Source organism: Lipotes vexillifer, unplaced genomic scaffold, assembly GCF_000442215.2.
Source record: "Lipotes vexillifer unplaced genomic scaffold, Lipotes_vexillifer_v1.1 scaffold722, whole genome shotgun sequence".
NCBI lineage: Eukaryota > Metazoa > Chordata > Mammalia > Artiodactyla > Lipotidae > Lipotes > Lipotes vexillifer.
Genome location: NW_006795213.1, coordinates 18,872 through 35,059, shown reverse-complemented (window position 1 = coordinate 35,059; position 16,188 = coordinate 18,872). Strand labels below are relative to the sequence as shown.

At 37.8% G+C, this 16,188-nt stretch overlaps 1 protein-coding gene across 1 annotated transcript in view; it reads right to left on the bottom strand.

Moving 5' to 3' along the window:
• The window catches only part of SPG11 (SPG11 vesicle trafficking associated, spatacsin), a gene marked incomplete at its 5' end in the record, with an annotated part of 64,590 nt that overhangs the window by 30,309 nt on the left and 18,093 nt on the right, over window positions 1-16,188 (bottom strand). Inside the window, 10 exons of the mRNA XM_007467525.1 lie at window positions 2,081-2,188; window positions 2,947-3,147; window positions 3,782-4,054; window positions 4,430-4,589; window positions 5,504-5,612; window positions 5,865-6,070; window positions 7,226-7,391; window positions 11,293-11,359; window positions 13,672-13,833; window positions 15,011-15,156. Coding sequence (XP_007467587.1) covers window positions 2,081-2,188; window positions 2,947-3,147; window positions 3,782-4,054; window positions 4,430-4,589; window positions 5,504-5,612; window positions 5,865-6,070; window positions 7,226-7,391; window positions 11,293-11,359; window positions 13,672-13,833; window positions 15,011-15,156 — 1,598 coding nt within the window. The remainder of the gene's footprint in view (window positions 1-2,080; window positions 2,189-2,946; window positions 3,148-3,781; window positions 4,055-4,429; window positions 4,590-5,503; window positions 5,613-5,864; window positions 6,071-7,225; window positions 7,392-11,292; window positions 11,360-13,671; window positions 13,834-15,010; window positions 15,157-16,188) is intronic.

The window sequence follows — 16,188 nt, the reverse complement described above, 5'->3', positions numbered from 1 at the left end:
CCTCCAGAGCCTGTGCTCTGCAACAGGAGAGGCCACAACAGTGAGAGGCCCGTGTACCGAAAAAAAAAAAAAAAAAACAGAAAACAAGTGCTGAAGAGGATGTGGAAAATTGGAAGCCTGTGTACTGTTACTGGGAATAGTATAGCTGCTATGGAAAACAGTATGGCAGTTCCTCAAAATATCAGAAATAGAATTATCATGTCATCCAGCAATTTCACTTCTAGGTAGATACCCAAACAAATTGAAAGCAAGGTCTATATATATTCGTACACAATGTTCATAGCAGTATTATTTGCAAAAGCTAAAAAATAGAAGCAACCCAAATGTCCATTGATGGATGAATGGATACGCAAAATGTGATATATAAATACAATGGAATATTATTCAGCACTAAAAAGGGAGGAAATTCTGACACAAGTTACAACATGGACGAATCTTGAGGACATTATGTTAAGTGAAATAAACCAGTCACAAGAAGAAAAATACTGTAAGATTCCACTTCTGTGAGGTACTTAGTCAAAATCATAAAAACAGAAAGTAGAATGGTGATTGACAGGGGCTAGTGGGAGGGGAGAGTGGAGAATTATTGATTAATGGCTATAGAATTTCAACTTTACAAGATGAAAAGAGAGTTATGGGAAAGAAAAAAAAAGAAAAGAGAGCTATGGGGATGGATGGTGGTGCTGATGGTTGCACAACAATGTGAATGTAGTTAATGCCACTGAACTATGTACTTAAAAATGGTTAAGATGGTACAGGGCTTCCCTGGTGGTGCAGTGATTAAGAATCTGCCTGCCAATGCAAGGGAAAACGGGTTCAAGCCCTGGCCCGGGAAGATCCCACATGCCGCAGAGCAACTAAGCCCGTGCGCCACAACTACTGAGCCTGCGCTCTAGAGCCCACGAGCCACAACTACTGAGCCCACATGCCACAACTTCTGAAGCCCATGAGCCTAGAGCCCATGCTCTGCAACAAGAGAAGCCACCGCAACGAGAAGCCCATGCACCACAAGGAAGAGTAGCCCCCAGTCGCTGCAACAAGAGAAAGACCATGTGCAGCAATGAAGACCCAACGCAGCCAAAAATAAATAAATAATAAATTAAAATTGAAAAAAGACGACTGTTTCTTTAAGAAAAAAAGGTTAAGATGGTAAATGTTATGTGTATTTTATCACAATTTTTAAAAATAATTAAAAAAAAAAAGAAGATACTGTATGGCTCTAGCCATGGAGAGTGACAGATGAAGGAAATGAATGTCCCTATTTTCTGTGATTTAGGAACTTCAGGCATATTTGAATAACTGATTCAGTATTTTTGAATAATAAAACTTTAAAATCTTCATTACAATTAAGACGAATGTGATTGAGAGGAAAATCATATACACAGGTTCCACTGTGATGTATTTGTTGGGTAAAATCAGTATATGGCTTTGTCTCATTTATCATAAAGCTTTTTTGGGATAGAGAGGGCAAAAGTGCTGAAACCCCAAGCAGGACTAAGGCATATTTTCCTTTTTTACAGCTTCCTCTTTCTTCCATAGGGTTAATTAGCTCCACATGTAAATAGGTCTGAAACAAGCATCAGAATAGGTAAAGCCTGAAATTGACCATAAGGCTCAGCATCATTTGGACAGAGACCACAAGGAGTGTTGATGGAAAAAACCATTATATTCTGTCACAGTGAATAAAGCAGTATTAAACACCCTTCACTCTCAATGCTCTTGGAGTTACTGTGGATTGGCAAAACATGGCCCATGTACCACCACACTCCTCTGTAGCATCCACAGTGGATATCATTATTCCCTTTCCCACTGAGCTTGGCTGTGGCATCAGGATACTGATCAGAGTTCATTAGCACATTGGATGAAACCTCTCTGTCATCCATGGCAACTGATGTGCTGTAAGCAAGGTCCCTGCAACTCCTGTCCTGCCTCTCCATCTCTGGAACAATACAAATGATTCAGTTTGCATTATGCCACGTAACAGCTATTCAACTGCTGCCACATCCTGACTACGAGCAGACAAGAGGCCACTTTAGCCAATTTCAGATCAGCAAGAAAGAGCACTATAATTCCAACTTACAGTTTCAAGGCTCTTCCGGAACGCCAGAAGTTTAGCTTCAGCTTCCTCATAATTCTTGAAGAACATACACAGTTCATACATCTCCATCATGAAGAGTAGTGGGGACTCCTTTGAGGAAGAGTTTGAATGAAGTTAAAAATCCTGAAACTTAATCAATACTACATTCTCAATGAGTAATACCAATATAAGAGAGGTTAAAGTAAAAAACGAAACTATTAATAACAGCTTTGTAGTAGAATGAAATCATATATATTAAAAAGAAAGGAAATTAAATTTATATTTCCTTTTGGAAAAATGATACTCAGGCCAGGTACACCTACTCAACAGTCCATACTCCAGTCTATACTTGGTCCACTACACGTGAGCAGCAGATGTTCCATTAGATGCTGCTAAGACACCTCTACATACACTCCTGGGTAATGGGCTCCACTGATCTGTTAACCTACTGCTTGTTTGTGGCATTAATCCATACATTTCCATCACTTTGGTTGGAGCTTTTTGGTCAGAGGATAGGAGTTTTAGAATTAGACATTATGGATCTGAACCATAAGTAAACCACTTACTAAAGTACTATGAGACCCTGGGCATGTTACTTAAGTTCTGTGAGCCTTGGTATATCACTCTGTAAAATGAGGATAATATCACTTCATAACATTCTTCTAAAATATTACTTTATATAGGATTATTGTTAGAATCGACTAAAATAATATATATAAAGCACTTTGTTAAATAAATGATAGTTCTAATATCGTTATCTGTTGTCGGCTTAAAAAAAAAATCCCAGAGATAGGAATAATTTTAAAAGCCAACGGGGGATATTCTGAAGTAACCCTTTTAAACTGAGGAAAGAAATGAATTAACACTACCTTAAAGAAAAGCTGGAAACCTCTGATGAGAGTTTTGCTCTTCTGCCGTGTTAATAATGTCCTCCAGATGACTGAGAGGTCCTCAAGGTCCCAGGTATGGCCCTCCATTGAGTCCTGAATGTGTCCCATTGCTTCAGCTGCAACACTGTGCTCCACAGAAGTGATGATCCAAACACAGAGGCAAGGAATAGCACTGGCGTCCTGCCAGTGGATAAGAACTTTTCAAAATAAGATAATGACTGCACATGGATTACTTGACTGCAGAAGCTTCCAGCAGTGCTACAACTACAGATGGATATTTCCTGTTTAGAACAAGTCACCTCACTAAATTGGTTAAAATGACTTGAAAATCCTTCAAACATGAAACAAACTCTAATGAACAACCAAGGGACTGTTATAAACTGTCCTGCAGAGTACAGTAGGTCAAAAGGCCAAGAAACCGAGGGGATATATGTGGAGGTCAGCGAAGTAGTAAGTATAAGAAAACAAGACTGTCCTCTACAGAACTGCTGATCAAGGGACTGTTTGGAGCATCCCTCTTCCCTGCTCGAGACACAGAGGTGGTCGGTCCACCAAAGCATCCTTCTCTATGACTGCCAACCGGAAGCCAAGGCTCTGATCACTTAAGTTACTGAACATTAAGCCACAAGGAAATGCACTAAATGGCCTGAAGCCTAAGCCGGGGAAGCACAAAAAGTGGCAGTGACCTTGGAAACACATGCTAGGGCCTCACTGTCTTCACCTCACATTCTCCCTGATTATCAGCCTTCCCTGTCTCTTCCCACTTTTTCTACTGCGCTCTGAGTCCCTAATGTAGGCTTCTCAAGATTCTCACCTGGACACATGAGGCCAGGACACTAAGGATTGGGGCCTGTTGTTTCACTGCTTCTGCCAGGAGCCAGCACCAGGAGTTTGGCACCTCTGAGCACTGAAGCAGAATTTCAAAGAAATCAGTCATCTCTACTTTGTTTCTTTGGAGCTCCTGCGGGGACTTGTTGCAGACTTGATCACTGTCCATTCTAGACTTGGACGCTGAGGGCAAGTTCTCAAAAGCCAGTCTTAAGTGGTCTTGAAGAACAGGGTTGAAATACTGGAGAAGAGATTTCACCTAGAAAACATATTAGATGACTGATGATCAAAAAAGACAACCAACTTCCAATTTCAGCTGGAGCTGAAAATGTTGGAGAAAAGCATAGGCAAAATTGTTCTTTCTCATCCTGAACTGCGTGAGAGGTGACCATATAATTTTACATAGTTGTTGTGTTTGAATGAGTTTCCATATTCAATCTGGAGTCACAAAAACTCTTCCTTCAGCTCTTTAGTAGTAATGACTAGTCCTCTGAAGCCAACCCACTGAAATCTTAGTAAAAATAATAGTATCATAGCAAACAAAAGCCTATGTATACACAACAGAAAGAACACTGTCTTCTGAGAAGTGTTCCAATTTCTCTTCTTGAATAACTGGCAACAATCGGTGGCTTACCTCCTCTGGGTGGTAATTATGGAGTTGGCTGTGAATAATAAACTGTAACCAATCATTTGCTTTGGCACATTCTCTAAGGTAAGATGTGCTCAGTTTCAGATTGTGGAGCCTGCAGAATTGTACCACTAATGCCCACTGGCTGCTGGATTCACTGGATAACCTATAATTGGGAGTGGGGGTGGGGGGTAAGAGGAAAAAACTTGTTAAAATGTAGCTTTAAACTGGAAACTTAGTAAAAAATAAACTACAGTATATTCTCTAAAAAGCCTTTCAACAAATACCAAATACTTATTAGACTGCTTTGGGAAAAAAAGGACTCTTTCACCCATAATGTACAATAACTTTCTTAGCATACTGGCAAAATTCATTCCTCTTTTTTTACCAACAAAGTATCTATCAAACCAGCTATGCACCATCTTTAGGAGAATTGAGAAAAATAGTCACTCAAGAAATTGTCTGAGTGCTTAATTCTCTTGCATGATTCACTTTAGAGTATCAGAGCCCTGACAGTTGCCTGGGCTTCCTTGCTAAGGGGAGGGTACCTGCTGAGAAGGAAACTGCTGAGAACAGCCAGTGACAGGAGGTACATGAAAATGGTGCATTCCCAGGGTCGGGGTAGCGGGTCAGCCCCAGTGGAGAATAGCACAGAGGAAAGATGACATAAATGTATAAGGAGAGGGGATTTTGTGGACAGACGGTCACCTCACCTTCCATTATCAACTGACATATATTAGCATGAAAAAAATCAAGGACATCACTTAGAGTCAAATTTTGTGAGATCTATCCCGCTCCTTCTGAAATGATTTCAACATGTAACACTTAAGAGACTTCTCAGACCAGCAGCACAGTAGAGGAGGCATAGAGTTTCTCTACCTCTTGGAAACTCTATCTGTAAAGAGGGAATCATTATCTTCACCCTTCTTTTACTGATGGCAAGATGCAATTGAAATCTGTTATGCGCTCAATGAGTAAGATAAGGTCTGGTGAAAACATGCGTTGGAAGAAAGACTAGGCAAACACAGACTGGCACAATAAAGCTTGCTAGAAAAGAGGCTGGGATCGCAACTCACAAACCTCTTTATTTCCTGCTGCTGAATGCTGTCCCGTATACCTTCTTCTAAGAGAACGAGCAATTCTTCTATGGTTGACTTTTCACCCATAGCCAGTTTAGATAGTTTTTCAGCTATAAGAAATATAAACAACAAAATATGGTCAAGAGAAAAGGTCGGGAACTGGGCAGTTCTGTTTGAAGAGTGTGGCCCAGAGACATTTCAGAAACCCATTAAATGGCCCAATAAAGTGAGATAAAGTGCAAAAATTCTGTAGAAAAAGGATGAAACAGAAGATAACTGTTTCCTCCCCAACCACTCACAATTCAATGCCTTAGACCTATTTGTCCCTTGTCCTCTAAACAAATGACATAAAGGTGCTGTACCTAGAGACTCTCTGATAAAGTTGTACTGAGCATCTTCATTTCTACACATGTAGCTCAAAATTATATTGGCCACTTTCATATCAACTCTGAGCTTGAGGCTGTCGAGGCCAAGCAGTTCTAAGAAACAAACACAGGCAGCTCCTATTGAAGGTATGTGGAAGGAGGAGAGCCCTAAAACATAGGCTTCATTGCCTACTTGCTGGATCCTGAAAAAGAAAGGAATCAAAATCACATGAGCACGTGAAAATTTTTTCTCACCAGGAAAAGCAGACTGAATTACGTCAGTGATACTTGGAGCATCAGATGCATGCGATTTTTGACCTCCTCCCCCTTCCCTTTTTCACCCCTTGTATACATCCATTTAGGTTCTTGGTAGCTTTTAGTCGCCTTCTGGCTCCATAGCCCCCATTCCCTTATATTTTACCTTCTCCTAAAATGCCTACTCATAGTCCAAATTATTTTTGCTTCCAACTTTATTCAGGGAGCGTGGAATAGAACTTATGAAAGACTACCAACTTATGATCTTATTAATTGTATGTACACAAACTACCAAGAAAATTAATGCCACCTAAAATTTGACATCATAAAGCACATACATTTTAAATGACTCATATATGTACTTTTACATGAATAGAAAAATTTCGAGGAAAGATGCACAAGAAATTAAACATGTTTATATACCATGTAGAATGAAGATGAGAGAATGAGGGACTTTCTTCTTTCATTTTTCACCCCTCTGAACTACTTAAATATTTTGTTAACTATAAAACAATAAATAAAATAAATCTGTATTTAGCTGCTGATTATATCAAATACTCCTCCCAATTCTGTGCTTTATGAAAGTGAATTATAAAAGACCAAGATCTTAAATACAGAACTCACATCTCACTATAGAATTCCCTCTTTATAATAACTGCTAACATTTGGCAAGCTCCTGGGTCATTATTTAAAAACATGTTTTCAGATATATTTATTATCTTATTTAAAATATATTTTAATCTTTTTTCCCATTAACAAAAGTAAGGGAATTCCCTGGTGGTCCAGTGGTTAGGACTCCATGCTTCCACTGCAGGGGGCATGGGTTCAGTCCCTGGTGGGGGAACTAAGATCCTGCAAGCTGCATGGCATGGGCCAAAATACAAACATACAAACAAACAATCAAAATACACAAAAGACAAGCTAAATGCCAAAAACCTGGGATATACAGAAAAGCACAAATGAAAAAATACATATATATATAATTCTCTAGTCAAATATAATTACTAACTGTGGTATGTTTCCAATAGGTTTTTTATATGCATGTGTAAAAGTACACAGATATGCCTTTTATTAAGAGTACAAATTATGTTTTAAATACTCACAGCTGCTTGGGGGTCTTGCTCTTGGTTAATTCCTGAACCAGAAAAGTACCAAACGCAAACGATGGTCGTCCATGATGTAAATAATAAGCAAAATTCAGACGTTCTACTATAGCATATTTATTAACCAGGTCAGGGCTAGAGAAATGTGGGAGCTGACTTGCTGCATCTGGGGGGAAAGTGAAGCAGTATTAATCCTCTGCACCTCACCATGATTAATTTCAGATCTGCATGTGGAAAACTTTACTCTGCAATGGTAAAAGAAAACTGGTTGCTGTAATCATTTTGTACCACTGTGTATCACTTTGAACCACCAAGATGTAATAATTTTATTTTAATGTGTGGAGGTAGCCCTCATTTTATACAAAAATGTGTACCTGAGAAGCTGCATAAAAACTTATAAACAGGGGCTTCCCTGGTGGCACAGTGGTTGAGAGTCCGCCTGCCGATGCAGGGGACACGGGTTCGTGCCCCGGTCCGGGAAGGTCCCACATGCCACAGAGCGGCTGGGCCCATGAGCCATGGCTGCTGAGCCTGCGCCTCCGGAGCCTGTGCTCCGCAACGGGAGAGGCCCCAACAGTGAGAGGCCCGCGTACCGCAAAAAAAAAAAAACAAAACAAAAAACTTATAAACTATGCTTTTCCCCTACTGAACTTACTTGTTATTTTAGATGCTTTAATTTTGTATCTGATGATCCATTAAGTTCACAGTGGCAATAACCCTTTAACTACAAAATCTCTGCTAATGATTTGCAAGTGTAGCTTTTTAATTCATTCATGCAGCTCATATTTATATGAATCCTTTATTCACCAAGGCCAACTCACCGTACCTTTCTCCAACAATTACTTTGAGAAGAACATCCTTTTCTCCATATTAATACCCTCCTAATAAACTTTTGTTATCACTACCTGTACTTTCTGATGTTGGATTCATAGAGCACCTTATTATCTACAACATGATACCAATTTTCCAAGACCAGCAGTGTAGGTCAAAGTTTCTCTGTGCCCACGAAAAAAATTTTTTTTATCTTTTTAGAAAAATACAAAGTCAAAAGATATTTGGATGTGAAAAGTTGGTATGAAATGAAGTTAGGGCTTGATAGGAACAGTTAACTGCTTCTTAAGTGCTTACTACCTATTTAAAAAAATGAGACAAAACAACATTTTGAACTGTTAACAGTGCATCTGCTCCTATTTTCAAAGTTCAAAGCTTATTTCTGAAATAAAGTTGTATCCCTCCCATGGAACTGCAAGGGCTTTTTATATTGTGACTTAGCTCTTATTAAAAAAAACAGGACTTGAAGACTTTAGAGGAGTCTGTCATCTTACAAAGCTATTACTTAAAAGTATACCTCCTTTGAGATTAAAAAGCTGTCACACGCCTTATCTGTATTCTTTGTAAGATCAGAGTGACTCTGGTAACTTACAATTACACACAAAACCATTCATTCATTCAATATTTGCTGAGTTCATATAAAGCTGAATGAACAAACTTGAGTTTTTATTCAAATAAGACCCTGATTTTTTAGTGGTTTGGTGGCTAGTATGGAGATTTTGTATAAGAGAAAATTCTACCTGAAGAGAAAATTTTTCTCTGGCCTCTGCTGCAGAAGCCAAATCACCACGCAGCTGCCTTGTGGCCACTTTCAGTGGTAAAACCATATGATAAAAGAAGTCAACATTCAAATTAAATACAACTCTCCAATTTTAAAAATCCATATTATGTCTTCATGATAATTGTTTCATTTAATTTGTGCTTTATTTCCTCAAATATGTTTTAAACTTCTAAAAATCAGGCAGGGAACATGGCTTTAGCTTCCTCTGTGTACCCAGTAGAGTGTTCCATCTCTACCAGGGCCTCAGGACTCTGGCTGATGGAGTTGGAGCCATTAGAACAGTACAGGGGATTCTGTCTACTCTCCGGTAACCTCACTGAGATTAGAATGAGTATTTTCACTTGAAAATGCAATAAGCACTACTTTATCCTGCACTGAACAAATATCGATTGAATATCTATTATAGGCCTGGCACTGCACTAGGTAAATTCAATATATTGAAATTTATAAATTTCACTTATAAAACTGACACATTAGAAAATGCACTTTTACATAAATCAATAAATATTGACAGGGTATATATTACAAGGTATATATTATGTGAAAAGTACTAATTTGAAGCCTCTTTTAGAGTAATACAGGCAGAGGCACCACAGGTAATATGATATTAAAGGCTAATTCAAAATGAATAAGTAAAAAAGAAATAGAAAGAGCAGAGTTTAAGAACAGCACAAAAAAAAAAATCAGGGGAAGTTTTATGGTCTATAGAGGATGGCAGTGTGTGCGCATCTGGTGCTTACCATGTGTCAGGAACTGCAACAGCTTTTTAAATGCCTTGTCTCCTTTCATTCTCATGTAACATGTGAGGTGGACACTGTCACTTACCTTATTTTATAGAAAACTGAAGAGAAGTTAAATCAGTTGCCCAAGGTCATACAGCTATTACATGGTAGAGACAGGATTTGTCTAATGCCAACACCTATGCTCTTAACCTTTATAATACTATAGTGTAAGTGAACAAGGATTTTTGGAAAGGGAGAAATTTAAGCAGAAGGTCTATATTACATTCCCCAGCAAGTAAAGCACTAGTGACCTCATACAATGACTTTTAACTCACAGTATGTTTTCAATTCAGCTTCCTAGAAAATGTTTTCCATCAAAACTACCATGAGGTATCACCTTACTATGGTCAGAATGGCCATCATAAAAAGTCTAAAAATAATAAATGCTGGAGAGGGTGTGGAGAAAAAGGAACCCTTCTACACTGTTGGGGAGAATGTAAATTAGTACAGCCACTATGGAAAACAGTACGGAGGTTCCTTAAAAAACTAAAAATAGAGCTACCATAGGATCCAGCAATCCCACTCCTAGGCATATATCCAGAGAAAGCCATAATTTGAAAAGAAACATGCACCCCAATGGTCATTGCAGCACTATTTACAATAGCCAGGACATGGAAGCAACCTAAATGTCCATCAACAGAGGAATGGATAAAGAAGATGAGGTACATATATATAATGGAATATTACTCAGCCATAAAAAAGAATGAAATAATGCCATTTGCAGCAACATGGATGGACCCAGAGATTGTCATACTGAGTGAAACAAGTCGGACAAAGACAAATATCATATGATATTGCTTATATGCAGAATCTTAAAAATGGTATAAATGAACTTATCTACAAGACAGAAATAGAGTTACAGATGTAGATTTTTTCTGTATAATCAGATTTTTTCTGTATAATCAGATTTTTTCTGATTTTTTCTGTATAATTTTCTGTATAATCAGAAAAGATACAAGCACCCCAAAGTTCACTGCATCACTATTTACAATAGCCAAGACATGGAAGCAACCCAGATGTCCATCAGCAGATAAATGAATAAAGAAAATGTGACATATATATATATATATAGAGAGAGAGAGAGAGAGAGAGAGCCATAAAAAAAGAATGAAATAATGCCATCTGCAGCAACAGGGATGGACCTAGAGATTATCATACTAAGTGAAATAAGTCAAAGACAAATATCATATGATATAGCTTATATGTGGAATCTAAATAAATGATACAAATGAACTTATTTACAAAACAGAAAGAGACTCACAGACACAGAAAACAAACTTATGGTTATCAAAGGGGAAAGGGTGGGGAGGGATGTTAGGAGGTTGGGATTAACATATACACACTATTATATATAAAACGGATAACCAACAATGACCTACTGTATAGCACAGTGCACTATATTCAATATTTTGTAATAATCTATAAGGGAAAAGAATCAGAGAAAGAATATATATACTACTGAATCACTGTGCTGTACACCTGAAACTAACATAATACTGTAAATCAACGATATTTCAATTAAAAAAAAAGAAAAAAGAAAATGTTTTCCAGTGGAATGTGCCTTTATTTTTAAAATAAAAAGCAGGGGGGAAACTAGGTTGGCTTTACAAAAATGAACTTCTGTCAACACTGCTGAAATGCTTCTAAAGCAAGAAGAATCCATCATGACTTACCTCCTATAGTCAGTGTGTTGGCAGACTGCCAGCCAAACAATCTGCTAGGATCAAAGGGCAATAATGACTGAAAAAGGGGAAAAGTCAAATCAGAGTTAAAAGTTAATTGATTCTAAAGTGAAGTAAACAAAATCATATGAAAGAGCTTCACAGGCAGTTGGTTTCCCTTCTTCAGGGCAATTAAAAACTTTTATCTTTCTAGACATAAATTCTTTGAACACAGCATATGAGACATTTTTCTACATTAATAAAAATAGAACTGGCTATCTTCCTTTTAAAGACTCTCCGCACTTCAAACTATGTCTGCAAAGTATACTCTCTTTTGGTAGAACCAGCATCAATTATAATGTAAAAATGGCTTTAGAAGTCCTTTGGAATCAAAAGGCAAGAGGACTGAGAGGCTGGAATATGTTACCACGTCAATACAACAAGGTGTGCTGAGGCAGGTCAGGAGAGAGTGAGACAACTAATCAAGGGTTAAAGGAATGTGATGAACAAACCATCAATAACAACAGCAAAGAAAAAACAGCCAACTAAGATCAGGTCAGTCAGAAAAGGTTTGAGAGCAAGGAGCGCTGGCTGTTTTGAAATCTGTAGGCCATAGGTTTAGCAAAGACAGTAAATAGACGGTGGGAGGGATATAGGAGACAACAGAACTCTTGGGCCAAGATCTGGATGGCTCAGAAAAGAGCAGCTTTAATTTTATTTATGTATGCATGTATGTACGTATGTATTTACTTATTAATTCTTAGTTCCCAGACCAGAGATTGAACCTGGGCCATGGCAGTGAAAGTGCCAAGTCCTAACCACTGGACTGCCATGGAATTCCAAAGCAGCTTTAATTTTAAATTAAGGAAGAATCCTGTGGTCTGTTAAGGAAGGAATACTCTTCCTAAAATAACAGGACTAAATAATTGCATCAGTCAACCTGAAAACAGAACAAAGAACAACCTGAAACCTCTTATGTTTTAGGCTGATTGAATCCAGGTAGTAAAACCTTGTTTTTATATAATCTACTTATATCTAGTTTATATACCAATGTTACTCAAAGTGCTGATCTGCAATGAGATAAGAAGCTTGTGATAAATATAAATCTAGCTTACTGCTTCCTTCTTTGAGAAAGTCTTGCTACATAAAATCAAAACAAAACAAACGAACCAAAAAAAAAAAAAACCCAACCCTGCTGACACATACCAGCAACAAGCAGTTCATGGAACTGGCACCTGCCTGGGGACCACATTTTTAAGTAGCACCAGTCTGTACCCTAAAAAATTTCACATTAGAGTTAAGAGAGGTTTTGTACCTTCATAGGATTATAGAGTTTAGATTGAACTGAAGACACTATAGGAATATTTCTACCCAGGAAAAAAAGCAAAAGCCTTTTGAAATGAAAAATGAGCAAAAGAAGGTGTCCTTAATTGAGGATCCCTGGATAGGTTTCAGGGAATCTGTAAATTCCTCTGAAATATAAGCAAAATTATGTGCAACTTTTCTGGGTAGAGGGTTCATAGCTCTCTCACATTTTTTTAAAAAATTTATTGTTTTTGGCTGAGGCACGCGGGCTCTCTAGTTGTGGCACGTGGGCTTCTCTCTACTTGAGGCGCACGGGCTCTGTAGTTGCGTCACGCAGGCTTAGCTGACCGTGCGGCATGTGGGATCTTAGTTCCCTGACCAGGGATCAAACCCGCATCTCCTGCATTGGAAGGCGGATTCTTAACCACTGGACCACCACCAGGGAAGTCTCTCACATTCTTAAAGAGGTCTTTGTCCTAAAGGTGACTTAAATCAATAAACAGCCCTATTCACTGAGAAGAGACAGAAATTATCAGTGATAGAATGAAGCAGCTTTCAATGAAAGTAGCAGACAAGTATGCTGGCCAACTATCTGTCTGCTCTCAGATCCATTTCTACCTTTCCCATGTTCTAATCTGAATTGCAGAGAACTGCATTTCCCAAACTCACTTGCCCTCTGGCTATCAGATAGGCTTAGCCATGAGAGACAACATGGGAGATTAAAGGTGGCAAGAGGGGAGAAACCAAGATATTTTCCCCTTCTTTGTTTTCTAGGGCATCTCTTGCATGGTTCCAGCCCTACCCTCTCGTCCCAGCTCCCAGTAGGTAGCCCGGTTGTGATTTTAGCTCCCAGAGAGGCTACAGCTGTTGGGTTCAGACAACACCACTTTCTTGCAGCCTTAGGGGGTGTTGACTGCTTCCTTCTTTGTTAATTTTTGGGTTGTCTCATCATCACACGTTTGGTTTCTCCATTTTGCTATCATTCTGTGTAAGTAATTCCCTATATTAAATGGCCTCCACTTGGAAGACCCAGAGTGGTTCCTGTTTTCCTGGCTGAACGCTGACTGATACTCCTAAATACTGTACCTGAATCAGGTGGTAGAGTGTAATATCTGGTGGCAGGACACTAGGGGCAGTGTACTGTGGGAAGAGAGCAGTTTTAAGCTTGGGGTAAGGAGTTAATGCCATCTTCAGTAGCTGGGGATCTACTTTCTTCACACAGTTCTCATTTTCTTCATTCTGAACAACCTAAATAAAAAGATAACATGGTATAGAATAATGTTTTTCTCTTCTCCAAATTTAAGTCCTTTTTTCATAAGTAGCCTGTGAAACAAGATTAGCTTGATATAATAGGTGGTAGTGAAAACAGCACTGGACAAGGAGTCAGTAGCCAATAGTTCTAGTTCTGGTTCTAAGACAAACTATCTGTATGACCTTGGTCTAGATATTTAATATCAGGCAGGCTTCAGTTTCTTCATCTACAGAATTAGAAAGTTCAGCTAGATCAGTGGTTTTCAAACTGCATAAGGAAAAGCTGTTTGAAAAAAGCCTCTACAACAGTATTTTAAAATTTCAGATCTTAAATAGTAAATATTTTACAAGAAAAAAACCTACTAGACTAGATGACTCTTAGGTCCTTTCCTCTCAGGTCTCAAGTTATTCTGACTGATTTCTGACAGGTGATCAAAAACAGGAAGAATAAATAACCATGAAGTTAAGGTATACTGCAACAATCTAAAAGAGGTGGTATTAAATTAAGCTAGCATCAGTAACAAACTTTTGCAGATTAGATGTTTAACAGCATTCTTAAGTTCCCTCTAACCAGCCACATTATACTTTCAAAAAAGCAGACATGGGCAACTTTTCACTGGATTCCTCAAAAGAGTTTTTAAGGGTAGCTAAAAATTATGATTTCCTTTTTAACTCTCAAAGAGGTCAAGTAACAGAGAATAATTCCCAAGTCACAGATTTAAAGTATACTTACTCCAAGGAGCAATTAGATCTTGATTCTATCCTGAAAACAAACCTGGAGTATTAGAGAACAAATAAATGGGAAAAAAATAGCTATACAACATTCAGTCGCCCCTTGGTATCCACAGGGGATTGGTTCCAAGACCCCCACAGACGCCAAAATCCGAGGATGTTCAATTCCCTCTTATAAAATACTGTAGTACAGTCAGCACTCCATATCTGTGGATGCAGAACCCCCGAATATGGAGGGCTGACTATAGCAGTCTCCTTTCAACTTAACAGGATATGATATAAAGTTTAAAAATTCACCCTTGTTTTATGCTCTTTAATCTAATGAAATACTTGTAAGTGGTTATATTTTAGTATCAACTGAGACCTAGAAAATCCGCTGAGATTTCTGTTAAATTTAAAATCAGTCCTATTTTGCCATAACAGGTAAAAGTGCTGTCCATACCTGGCTGACGCCCCCAGGGGCATACATTGTGGTAGCAAGGGCCAGGAGGGTATGTCCTTCCAATAGCATACTGCTTACACTGGCCTGGTTGCTGGGAATCAGTATCTGAGCATTTGCAAGGCTAGCCTGGAAGATCAGTTTGGGATCTGAAAAATAAGAGAGTACATTTTTCTCCTTGAGAGAGAGAAATACTAAACTAAGGATTATATAATTCTGAGAAAGAAAATTAATTTTTAACTCTATCCACAGTAAGAAGGATTTTCTAAGTTTAAGAGCAATGGGAAAATGTCACAAAGGGAAAAAAAGAAAGATTTGTCCACATAAAAATAAAAACTTCCATTCAAACAAAGAAAACTGAAAGGTAGTAATGAACAAGGGGAAAAATCAACAACAGATGACAACCTAACAATTAATGCCTTCAACAAAGAGCTCATATCAGTACAAAAGCCCAAAATACTGACTGTAACAGATAAATGGACAAAAGAAATAACCATTTTACGAACAAGGAAATATAAATGTCTGACACATAAAAATATATAATTCATTAGCAATAAATAAATGCAAATTAAAATAGTAATAAGATGCCATATATCATCTATCAAATCAGCAATGATTTTTAAAAATATTCATCCTCAAGCACAGAGCTGGTCAGTGTGCATAGAAGCTGGGACTTACAGAAAAGAACGGTGTAACCCTCCTGGAAAGCAATCTAGCCTTATCTCAAGAACCTTCAAAATGCACATAACCCCAGACCCAGGAATTTTATATCCAGGAACCTATTTGTACTAAGGAAATAATCTGAAACAAGGACAAAAATTTTATGTTCAAATATACTCAAGATTATTATTTATAATAGGAAAAATTGAAAACAGCCTTAATGTCAAAAAATGAGAGGACAGTAAATTAAATAAGAGTATTTCTATACAATGAAATATTATGTAGACATAAAATGGTCGTCTATAAGAACATAGGAAAATTCTTATGCTGTAATAACTATATGAAAAAACACAATATACAAATACATAGATGTTTCTGGTTATATCCCTAGCATTTACAGACTGTCACAAGGTAGGGGATAAATAAATATTTGTTGGATGAATGAAATACAATATTGACTAGGTTTAAAAAAAGTATAGAGAAAATAACCAAAACAAAATATATTAAAATATATCAAGAGT